The 11634-nt window shown below is 57.6% G+C and overlaps 1 protein-coding gene across 2 annotated transcripts; it reads left to right on the top strand.

Moving 5' to 3' along the window:
* Nucleotides 1-1327: 1327 nt before the first annotated feature.
* On the top strand, nucleotides 1328-11052 carry LOC118006762 (arylsulfatase I-like). Of its 2 annotated transcripts, XM_034999534.1 has the most exons (3): nucleotides 1328-2022; nucleotides 5677-7094; nucleotides 10320-11052. In XM_034999534.1, exons 1-2 carry the CDS (start codon nucleotides 1703-1705, stop codon nucleotides 7082-7084), a joined length of 1728 nt encoding a protein of 575 aa, XP_034855425.1. In that variant the 5' UTR covers nucleotides 1328-1702; the 3' UTR covers nucleotides 7085-7094; nucleotides 10320-11052. The 2 variants fall into 2 exon arrangements, with proteins under 2 accessions (XP_034855425.1, XP_034855424.1); XM_034999533.1 differs by lacking the exon at nucleotides 10320-11052 and having other exon boundaries at nucleotides 5677-7275.
* Nucleotides 11053-11634: the final 582 nt, after the last annotated feature.

Here is an 11634-nt window from a genome sequence, read left to right as displayed (position 1 = left end):
TTAAATTTGCTTTATTTATTTTATTTTATTTTTTAAAGTTATTTATTTATTTATTGAGAGGGAGACAGAATGATAGAGAGAGAGCATGAGAGGGAGGAGGGTCAGAGGGAGAAGCAGACTCCCTGCTGAGCAGGGAGCTTGATGTGGGACTTGGTCCTGGGACTCCAGGATCATGACCTTAGCCGAAGGCAGTCGCTTAACCAACTGAGCCACCAAGGCGCCCCTAAATTTGCTTTAAATTAGTTGCTAGCACTTAACAGTTGGAATATTTCTCATAATAATCTGGATTTGGATGTTCTTGGAAAATCATAAGATCTGGAAACACTGGTCCACGTTTTTGCATGACAATGGTCAGCCGGACACAAGGCTGTGGTCTTTGGCTCACGGCAGCCCCCGCCCTCCTCTGGCAATACAGCCATCCCCCTGCTTTACTCCTTTCTGATACCTGTCTGGCCCAGGAGTCCTTCTGGCTTGCCTTCTCTGCCCTGGAGATTTCCTTGGGTGGGAGTTGGCCTGCATGCCTGCTGGAGGCCCATTCATCCATTCATTCATGCAACATGTGCTGATTGAGCTTCTGGACCCTGTGGATATGTATTCAACAGCCCGGGCCCTCTGGATTCTAGCACGGGAGGGCAGAATGAAGAGGGGGAGGGGAGGGGTTGGCGAGAGGGAAGCTGGCAAAGGCCAGAACCTAGTTTCCTGATTTCCAGCCCCAGGTGCTTGCTAGCGGTATCCCTATCCTTCACCGCTGTCTCTACTGCCGCTCTAGCAGCCGCTGAGCCCCAGGGAAGAAGCTACTGACATGCCCTGTGACTTACACGAGTTCCCACCTATCTCAGGGCCTCAGTTTCTCCAACTGTAGAACGATTGGGTTGGAGTAGAAAACTAGGCGCGTCCCTTCCAGGGCTGGCACGCAAAGATGCTAAGACTCCAAGATCTTGGAATGTCTGACCGGACCATTCGGGAGCTGTTCCACTGAATTCCAAGCAGCCCCTCTCCCTCCTTTTCCCCGGCCCGGGCCGGGAGGGGGCCGGAGCCAGAGGGCCGACCGGGCCTGGGCTTCCCGCCCGGGGGCGGAGCCGCTGCTCCACGTCCCGCCCCTCCACCTGGGGTTCTGCCCCGGCAGATGTTACAACTTTCTCGCATTCTCTCCCGCGGTGTCCCCCCAGGCCCGCCCAACCCGTGCCTCCCTCCCGTTCCCCGGTGGGGTCCTGCCCGCCTCCCTGCGGGGAGCCCGACTGTTCTCAGGACTGCGGGCGGGGCGAGAGGCCGGGCGGGGGGCTGGAGGGTCGGGAGGAGGAGGAAGGGAAGGCAGAGGCGAGAGAAATTAGGAGGCGGGAGAAATCGAAGGCTGGTAGGAAGGGGAGAGTCAGAGGATGGTGGAGAGCACTTTTTGGAAGCAGCCACGCCGCGTCTCAGGCTGGCCCGGCTGAGCTGGGGGAGAGGGAGCGAGCGCGGCGCAGGGCGGGCGCGCAGGCGGCGGGCGGCAGCTCGGCGCGGGCCTGACCTCCCCAGAGCGCCCCGCTGCGGCCGCGCAGTTCCGGCCGCCAGTCCTGGACCAACCCCTGGGCCGCCCCCCGGGGCCGCTGAACGATCTCGCAGCGTCCAGGCCGGCCAGGCGGCGGGCGTGCGGGCCGTGCGCCCTGGGCGCGCGAGGCGGTGAGGCCCCGGGAACCCTGTGCGCCGGAACGCGACGGCCGGCATGGCGATGCACGCCCTCACTGGCTTCTCGCTGGTCAGCCTGCTCAGCTTCGGCTACCTGTCCTGGGACTGGGCCAAGCCAAGCCTGGTGGCCGACGGGCCCGGGGAGGCCGGCGTGGAGCCGCCTTCGGCCGCTCCACGCCAGCCTCCCCATATCATCTTCATCCTCACCGACGACCAGGGCTACCACGACGTGGGCTACCATGGCTCAGATATCGAGACCCCTACACTGGACCGGCTGGCAGCCGAGGGTGTCAAGTTGGAGAATTACTATATCCAGCCCATCTGCACGCCTTCGCGGAGCCAACTTCTCACTGGCAGGTAGGCATGACCCAGGCTGCTGGGGCGGGCCGTAAGAGCCCCAAATAAATCCGGTCTGTAGATTTCCTCTGCGTTCACAGACCACCCTCCCCCCACTCGGACCTGGGAAACCAGGACTCGGCCAATTCTGTCTCCAGTCGCTTGTGTGATCATTAGTTAAGTCCTTTGCCCTCTCTGGGCCTCAGTTTCTCCAACTGTACACTGAATGGCTTAGATCATCTTTGAGGTCTCCTCCCTCTGATGTTCTAGGACACGCGCTATGCACCATGTGAAGGAGACATCTGGGCATCCCTCTGTGAGAGGAACATGGCAGTCTCTGACACTTAGGTTTTAACGCTGTTTCTAATTACACACCCTGAGGCCATGAGCAAGTCATTTAACTTCTCTAAGCCTCCACTTTCTTGTCTGTCCATAGAGTGGAGAGCAGTGTTTATCCTGAAAAAGAGTGGTGAGGATGGGTTGAGTTGCGCGGCTGTAATAAATGGCAGTCCCTATGTCACCAGAGGGATTAGGGTCCCCGAACTGAGGGCTGCATGGAAAGGAAACGAAGGAACGTAGAGGCGGGGCAAAAAGACACACACAGGATGCCGTGACCTATGGAGCCTTAGGCTAGTTACTTCGTTTCTCCAAATCTCTGTTTTTTCATCTGCAAAATCCTCCTAAGTTGGCTGGGAGCCCCAAGGAGACGTGCTGCTTTCTCCGTAAGGAGTTGTCTGCAGGATTACAGGATTAAAAGAGCAGGGAACAGGAGATGGGGGTGTGGAAGGCAAACTCTGGCCACTTAGGAGAAAATCCTTTGGCAAGGCTGAAGCTAATCCTCCTTGGATGGGGTCCAAGGCATGCCTTCTCCCAAGTTCCCCCCAGAAGCCATTAGTATGATCTCAGGAACCAGAGCCTTGCTCTCCCTGTTTCCCAGGTGGGAGAAACTGAGGCATGGAGTCAGGGAGGGCCCAACTCATGCCTCTGCCCAATTTCAGGGTCTGTGGGAGAGGGGGCTGAGAGGCCAGGTGGTTGGCAGGGGTCCCAGAGCTGGGAGTTGAATAGGTGCCTTTTCTTCCTTCACACGGACACGCAGCATTCAGCTCCAGGAACGGAGAGAGAGAGAAAGAGAGAGAGAACTGGAGAAGTGTGGAAGAGGGGCTGGTGTATGTGTTGCGGGTGGGGGCGTTGGTAGTGGTGGTGAAGACCAAATGTTGACTAACCTCCAGAAGAGGGAAAAGAATCTGCATTCCCAGGAATTGTGCACAAGTTAGCATTTCTCTCTCGAGAGGTGACTTTTGGTTTAAGCAGGGGCCCGAGCAGCCAGCAGGGCAGCGTTCCAGCCCCCTGATCTGTGAAGTTAGCTGAGCGTGGCTGGGCAGCGGCTGCCCTCAGCCCCCTGCCGCTGGCTCCATCGGACTGGTGCTGACGACTCTCATTAGCGTTCGTTAGCGCATCCAGTCGTGTCCGGTGAAGCTGGAGAGCGCCAGAGGTGCTCACGTTACCCACTTGCAGACGGGCTCCGGTGACTCTTAGCTGGCCCACCCACTTTACAAACCAGTGCTCCGTGGTGCCCAGCCCTGTGAAGAGGCTCTGCCGCTGCTTGGCCTGGGGTGCATCTTGTAGTAAATGGCATCATTCATCAGCTGGACTGAAGTCTGCGGAGCCAGGATCACCGAGAGGTTTTGAGCACGAGCTGTGTAGACCCGGGGTCGAAGCTCAGAGCTGCTGCTTGCTAGCTGTCTGCAGTGGGGCCCGTTGCTGTACTTTCGAGAGCCTCAGTTTCATCAGCTGTAGAATAGGGATAGTACTAGTCTTCCCTGTAGGTTTTTAATGAGGATTGAATGAAATAATATATGTGGCATATAGACAAGTGTAAAAATGGCCATAGTGGCTAATGATGGCTAACAACGATAACAGCTCTAAGTTAAGGAAACCAAAAACAGGAGAGCCCATCCTAGTGCCTGGGTTAAAGGCGTCAGGTATTCAGGTCTTGGCTTAACTCCAGTTCCCCTGGGGTGAGAAAAAGGTGTAGGATTCTAAGACCCTTGTGAAGTTCCAGGCTTCTTATTTACTCTGGGCTTTTAAGACTTGAGTAAAGGCTGGACACCACACGCAGATCACATGGGGGCCTTGACCGCAGAAGGGATTTGAATGAATAGATGAGGAATGCAGGATTCTGCTAACCATTTGCTCCTGCCTCAGAGCATTAGCCTGGGTGAGTGACCCAGATCCAGGGGCCGCATGAATTTATAGGCGGGCACATGAGAACTGGTCTCATAAAATTTGGGAACTGGAAGGTTTTCAGAGATCTCCCGTTCTACTGAACTCCCCCCTCTATGTGAGCACAGTGAAGCCATGAGGGAAGAGACACGGCAGCCTAGTTTGCTGAAAAGGAGTCTGTGCTTGGACTCTGCTTGGACTTCTGTTCAAGTCCTGGTTTTGCCCCTGACCACTGAGTGACCTTGAGCAAGGCCCTTCCCCTCCTGTGGACACGCATTTTTCTTTTCTTTTTTTTTTTTAAGATTTTATTTATTTATTTGAGAGAGAGAGCACAAGCAGGGGGAGGGGCAGAGGGAGAAGGAGAGGAACAAGCAGACTCCCCGCTGAGTGCAGAGCCTGATGCAGGGCTCCACTAGGGGTTCGATCCCAGGATTCTGAGATCATGACCTGAGCGAAAGTCAGACACTTAACCGACTGAGACACCCAGGCGCCCCTGGACCTGTATTTTTAAGACAAGGTAAATACACTAGAAATTGACTTGGGTCCCTTCTGCCTGTAAAATCCTGAGTGCATTCCTTCCTTCCTTCCATAAGTAATTGAGTATCCTTTAAACATCACCTGAATGCCAGGAATATAAAGTTGAGTAAAGGACAGCCCCATTACATATCACTGGCCCCAAGAGCACGTACCACTGAGTAGAATCCCATGGCCAAGTGGGACAATGATCATGTATACTAAATGTTAACCCAGAAGCAAAAGTGACTCATTCTTTGAGAGAGTTAGGAGAGACTTTACAGAGGGGGTAACATTGCGGCTGGGCTTTGAAGAGTGAGTATGAGTTTGCCTGGGAGAGCAGGACTTGCTCTAGGCACAATAGCAAGTTAGTAGCTTAAAACTTAGGGATTCTGAGGTCTTTGGAGACCCCCTGGGATATAGATCCCAGCTCCAGTTACTAATTGTTTGAATCACTGGGCAAGTGATATAACTTATTGAGCCTCGGTTTCCTTATTTGGAAAATGGGAATGATAACGACATGCATGCACTCCCTAGGTTAGTGGGGAGTTGGTGAGACAATTCATATAAAGGGCTTAGCACAATGCTGAGCACACAAGAGAGTACGTGGTGTTAGCTATTATTATTTTGTCGTCATGAATAAACTGGGTTTGACTCTTAACTCCCCCATCTTCCTAGCTGCGTGATCCTGGGTGAGTGGTTTAACCATCTCGAGCTTCAGTCTCCTCCTCTGTAAAATGACAGTAAATACCTGCTTCCATTGATTTTGAGGACTCCCTGAGATAATGCATTTGGAGTGCTTCTCACATGCTGCCTACTGTGCGTTTTCTGGGAGTGCTGGGACCAGAGCCCCCCTCAGGGAGGGAATGGGGGCGTGGTCGGCCCGAACAGTGGTTTTAGCTCCCCTGTGCCTTCCACACCCTCCCCTCTTCCCACCAGGTACCAGATCCACACAGGACTTCAGCACTCCATCATCCGCCCTCGGCAGCCCAACTGCCTGCCCCTGGACCAGGTGACACTGCCCCAGAAGCTGCAGGAGGCCGGTTACTCCACCCACATGGTGGGCAAGTGGCACCTGGGCTTCTACCGCAAGGAGTGCCTGCCCACCCGCCGGGGCTTCGACACCTTCCTGGGCTCGCTCACCGGCAACGTGGACTACTACACTTATGACAACTGCGACGGTCCCGGCGTGTGCGGCTTTGACCTGCACGAGGGCGAGAGCGTGGCCTGGGGCCTCAGCGGCCAGTACTCCACCATGCTCTATGCCCAGCGGGTCAGCCACATCCTCGCTAGCCACAGCCCCCGGCGGCCCCTCTTCCTCTATGTGGCCTTCCAGGCGGTGCACACGCCCCTGCAGTCCCCGCGAGAGTACCTGTACCGCTACCGCTCCATGGGCAACGTGGCCCGGCGCAAGTACGCCGCCATGGTAACCTGCATGGACGAGGCCGTGCACAACATCACCTGGGCGCTCAAGCGCTATGGTTTCTACAACAACAGTGTCATCGTTTTCTCCAGTGACAACGGGGGCCAGACCTTCTCGGGGGGCAGCAACTGGCCACTGCGAGGACGCAAGGGCACTTACTGGGAAGGGGGCGTGCGTGGCCTCGGCTTCGTGCACAGCCCCCTGCTCAAGCGAAAGCGCCGGACGAGCCGGGAGCTGGTGCACATCACTGACTGGTACCCGACCCTGGTAGGTCTGGCAGGTGGCACCGCCTCGGGGGCCGACGGGCTAGACGGCTACGACGTGTGGCCAGCCATCAGCGAGGGCCGGGCCTCGCCGCGCACAGAGATCCTGCACAACATCGACCCCCTCTACAACCATGCCCGGCACGGCTCCCTGGAGGCTGGCTTTGGCATCTGGAACACCGCCGTGCAGGCTGCCATCCGCGTGGGCGAGTGGAAGCTGCTCACGGGGGACCCTGGCTATGGGGATTGGATCCCACCGCAGACGCTGGCCGCCTTTCCCGGCAGCTGGTGGAACCTCGAGCGCATGGCCAGTGCCCGCCAGGCGGTGTGGCTCTTCAATATCAGCGCTGACCCCTATGAACGGGAGGACCTGGCTGGCCAGCGCCCCGATGTGGTCCGTGCCCTGCTGGCCCGTCTGGTGGACTATAACCGCACGGCCATCCCGGTGCGCTACCCAGCTGAGAATCCCCGGGCCCATCCCGACTTTAATGGGGGTGCTTGGGGGCCCTGGGCCAGTGATGAGGAAGACGAGGAAGACGAGGAAGAGGCAAGCAGGGCTCGAAGCTTCTCCCGAGGGCGCCGCAAGAAGAAATGCAAGATTTGCAAGCTGCGATCCTTTTTTCGTAAACTCAACACCAGGCTGATGTCCCAGCGGATCTGATGGGGGGGAGGTGAGGATCTCTGTCCCCCTAGATGTACTTCCCCATTCAAGCCTGAGCCTGCCCCTCCCCACGGAGGGGCCTGAGGTCAAGTCCCCAGTTGCCGGGAAATGGAAGGCACAGAGACCCTCAGTTGAAGGGTGGGGAGCTTGGCTTAGGGCAGAATAAACTAGACTGGGGTACCTGGATTCCAGTCTTGCCTCTCCGTTGACTTGCTCTGTGACCTCAAGTGGCCTGCGTGAGCTCTCAGGGCCTCAGTTTCCTGGTCTGTAATGAGCTCTAATGACTTGGTGGCTCCGTGGTGTGAACCTGGCGCCTGGGGCCATGATGGAGTTCCCATTGACCTTGCCACCTCCCAGCTCATTGAAGGCCTCACCCTTGAAGCCTGCACCTCTGTGCTACTGCTTGGGTGAGGGGCCACAAGGAGGTAACTCTAGGCTTGGACCCTCGCTGAGGCATGGCGGTCCGGCCAACTCTCTTAAGGAATCATCTGAGTGCTGAGAGTGGAGGTGCAGGGATGGGGCCTAACCTTCCTGGTCCTCCCATGGATTGGGCCAGTCCTGAGGCCAGACTAGTGCTGGGGGCTGTGGGAGAAAGCTCCCCTTCCGGCCCCCACCACCCAGAGGATTGACCCAGCTTTTAGCTGCTGCAGGATCAACGGTGGTGGGAAAAGCTGTGAAAAGAGGCTCTGAACCAACAATCAGGACACTGGGCGCTGCTTTGACCTTGGACCCAATCCTTCCCCTTCGGGCCTCGATTTCCCCATCTGCAAATGGGGATGTCAGCCCTAGCTCTGCCTACCTCACAGGGCTATAGAGAACTGGCCAAGGTAATGGTTGTGGAGGAGCCCATGAACTTGATTAAAATGCAGTCACATGGACGCCAGGGCTGCAGGGCTATCTGTGAGCACAAGGGTGTGGGCATGTGCATCCTGAGGGCGCGTAGGAGCTCACCATTGACCGAGTGAGTGGGAGAGGAGGTGGGCAGCCTGCCCAGGAAGCAGGATGTATGGGTTCTGGCACAGTCCTGCCACAGGTCACTGGGTGACCTCTGGCAAATCCCGGACCCTCTCTGGGCCTCAGTGTCCCCCTGGGTACAATAGATGATTTAAGAGCCCTTCCGACTTGGTGTTCTGGGGACCCCTGCGTGTGTGTGTGTTGGGGAGCACAGGCTGAGTGGTGGGAGGAGGGGCCTGGGGGGTTCAGAGCCTGCTTGCTGCATAGCGTGCCTTCATCCACACACTGTGTTCTGCATATCTCCCTTCAGGTTCCAGTCGGTGCAGCATGTGTAGGCGAAAGCCCTGCTGTGAATTTTGAAAATAGTTATTTTTGTCACTGGCAAAGGAGGCCTGTTAGGACTCGTCAGCTTGTGGATGAGCAGGACGGGTGGGGTGGGGTGGGTGCGGTGCAGTGGAGGGGGTTTGGGTACGGGTTCCAGAGTGCATCCCCTCTGCAGAGGTAGCTGGGCCCGGCAGTGAGAGTCTGGCCTGGGGCTGCAGGGCGGAGGTGACTGACCATGTCCTGGGCCCCTTCCTCTGCCCCCCAGGGGGAGCTTTCTCTGTCTCCAGGATGTTGATGCCTGCGCTGTGTGGGGCAGGGGCCAGGACTGGCGGAGGCCTCTGGATTCCGGCCACCCCTAGCACTTCTGCCTGCTCAGGAGGGAGACTCTGAAGAGGTCGTCCACTGGGACGGTGCCCCAAGCCCAGCATATCCCACAGATGGATTGTTCATAGTCTGCCCATGACCCAGGATACTCCAGGCTCTACCGGGTGCTTCTCCTAGCTGTATGGACTGTGCCCTTCCAGAATGGCAATGGCATGGAGCCAGGACTCCCCTGCAGCTCCAGGCTTGCACCAGTTGAATGGAGGCCTCTCCCAAGACCGCTGAGTTGGCCCTGCTTTAGGTGGCCTAACTTCGCGCTCCAACCCTGCTTCTCTTCCCAGGCCCCTGCCCTTTGGGGCCATAAGAGCAGGACCATAAAAGGCCCTTTTCTGCGCTTCCCTAGACACCACAGCCTATCCCCGGTGGCTAACCTGGCCTCAGACAGAGAGAATCCAGCTGGGGCTGGGGCCCGCACCTAGGAGGAAGCTCGGTGGAATCTCAAACCCAGCCTAGAGCTTGCCTGGTTCAGAGTCCTACCTAACCCAGAACCCGGCAGACAGCCCAGGAGCCCCACTGAAGCTTCAGCCTGCAACCTGGTCCATAGTCCAGCCGTCCGCAAACCTGCTTACCCCGGGTGCTGGCAGCTGGCCCATGGCTGAGATGGGTGGAGGGCATTGGGATCAGGAGCCACCAGGACTAGGGCATGGTGATGAGAGGCTCAGCCTGCTTGTGGTTTCTATTCTGCCCAGCAGACAGCATGGCTCCTACCCTTCCTCCTGTCTCCTGTGGCCCCTGAGTCCCCCCCAGCCAGGCTTTGGGCTCTGCATCAGGCCCCTGACTGGTATTGCTGGCAGTGTTTATACCACCTGCGGTGGGGAGGGGGAGGGGAGAAGGGCAGACCAGAGGCAGCTCTGGCCCCTTGGGTCACAGATCTGAGGGAGTGGAGCCTAGAGATGCCAGACAGACCCTCGGTTTACCCCTTGGCTGAATCAGATGGCAGCAGATCTGCCAGCCAGCCAGGGTAGAGCCAGGGGTGGCCCTATCCAAGCTGGGCCCTGCCTGTGGAGTCTCGGGCAAGCATGACTGGTCCCCCAGGAACCAGGAGGGAGCCCCGGACCTGGCTGGAGGGGCAGGGCTCTGAGCCCCACCCTGGGCCTTGGCAGTGTTTCTTCCTTTCCCTTGGTACCTATTGGCTCCCTTGGGACTTAGGCAAGCAGCCCTGCAGTGCCAGAAAGAGAGTGGGCAGAGCAGGGTAGGGGAAGGAGCACTGTTCGGGGAATCAGGAATTCTGGATTATGTCCTGACTCTGCCGCTGACTTCTGCTCCTGAGGGAGGGCAGCTTCCTCTCTCTGGGCCTTGGTCTCCATCTGTATGGGGCCTGGGCTCTGTCAGGGTCCTTCCAGCCCTTATGTAGGCCAGAGAACATAAGGCAGAGGTACAGAAGTCACTCAGACCGTACACGGGTGAGTCCTGTCACATCTCTGCAAGATAGGCACTGCCTGAGCCCGCCCCACCGATACGTGGTGTGAGGTGTAAGTGCGGGATGCTTAGCACGGGGCCTGGCTCTAAAGCAGAAATAACTATTTTTCATATTTTTGGAGTCAGTGAAGGAACATCTTGTCCCCGTATTTCTTAGGAGGAAGTGGAGGCCCCAGTGAGGAAAAGACCTGCCATAAACACTCCTAACCAACAGCTGGACTTGAACTTGGGTCCACTAACTGCAGGCTGTGCTGTGCTGACGTCGGCCCAGCAGCCACGGTCCTCTGTCTCCCGGCTCCCGGCTTCCTTCTGCTCTGCAAGCAGTGCCTCCTATGTGGGACCCCTCAGGGGACAGTGCTGCTCCCTGACCCCTGACTTCTCTCCCAAGTGTAAGCCTGATGTTACTTACTGCCATTAATTAACCACATCACCCTCCACCTAGACCCTCTGCAGGATCATTTCTCTCTTGGCCCACTTTCCACCGATTCTGCCCCCCATGCTCACTGCCCTTAGTGGGACAGGCCTCGTGGGGACCCTTCCGATGGCACGTTTTCTGTGGCACCTGCCCAGGCCCTGCAGGACCCTGAGGCGCTTGGGCATGTGAATGTGTGTGTGTGGGCTGTGCAAGGTGGAGTGTGAGTGGGCTGGCACAGGGCTACCCGGGGCTCTGATGCCCCCCGACACCTGTCTGTCAGGAACAGTCCCCCCATGCAATCATGGGCTCATTCTCTCCGCGTCCCAGAGGCAGGTGTGCTTTTCTAATGCCGGCCACCGCCAGGCACGGGCAAGGCGGTGAGCTAGCTGTCATGCGGGGCTGTGGTCACATTCAGGATGGGGGGGCTGTCTGAGGCAGTGCCACCCCCCTGAGCTAAGCTCTGGAAGGTTCCAAGCGGGTGTATGCGTAAGAGAGAGTTGCCAAGGAGACCTTTTTGGTCTTCTCCCTCCTCTCCAGCCATCTCTCTGGCTCCAGGTCCTGCGCATCGTGTCCCACCCCCGTGCACAGGGTCTGGGCCAGGGAGGGAGAGAAGACGCAGGAGGGAGAGAGGTAGAAATAAGAAAGGAGGTGAAAAGCACCGGAAGGATAGGGAGGATTGAGAAGAAAGTGCTCAAGGGAAGGAGGAAAGTGGGGAAAGGTGGGAAAGAGAAAAAGGAGAGGAGAAAGGGGGGCTGAAAGAGGAGATAGAGTAGGGAAGGAAGACAGACTGGGGTAGGGGGCGGAACGGAGTGGTACGGGGCCAGGTTGCCCTTGCTCCCTGAAGCCACATAGGCCACCTCCGTGGTCGCTGTCAGAGACAGGGAGAGAGCTGGCCATTAGCCTCTGTCCCCCTAGCTCTTCCAGTGACCTGAGGGCACGACCTCCCGACCTCCCGCCCTCCCGCGAGGTGCTCTGCTTTCTACGTGCTTCTCTTCACCAGTGGGGGCTGGGGATGGGGCCAGCCAAGCCAGAGCAAGAGTGGTCAGGTCAGCTCCCC

The sequence above is a fragment of the Mirounga leonina genome, unplaced genomic scaffold, assembly GCF_011800145.1.
Source record: "Mirounga leonina isolate KUSES-001 unplaced genomic scaffold, KU_Mleo_1.0 Mir_99, whole genome shotgun sequence".
Classification (NCBI taxonomy): domain Eukaryota; kingdom Metazoa; phylum Chordata; class Mammalia; order Carnivora; family Phocidae; genus Mirounga; species Mirounga leonina.
The sequence above is the reverse complement of the archived record's forward strand: the minus strand, read 5'-3'. Positions and strand labels throughout refer to the sequence as shown.

Bases quoted from the DNA above. Each gene is read 5' to 3' on its own strand.
- LOC118006762 (XM_034999534.1), top strand. From the start codon at position 1,703: ATGGCGATGCACGCCCTCACTGGCTTCTCGCTGGTCAGCCTGCTCAGC. The intron at 2,023-5,676 runs GTAGGCATGACC...TCTTCCCACCAG, and splicing joins AGCCAACTTCTCACTGGCAG to GTACCAGATCCACACAGGAC.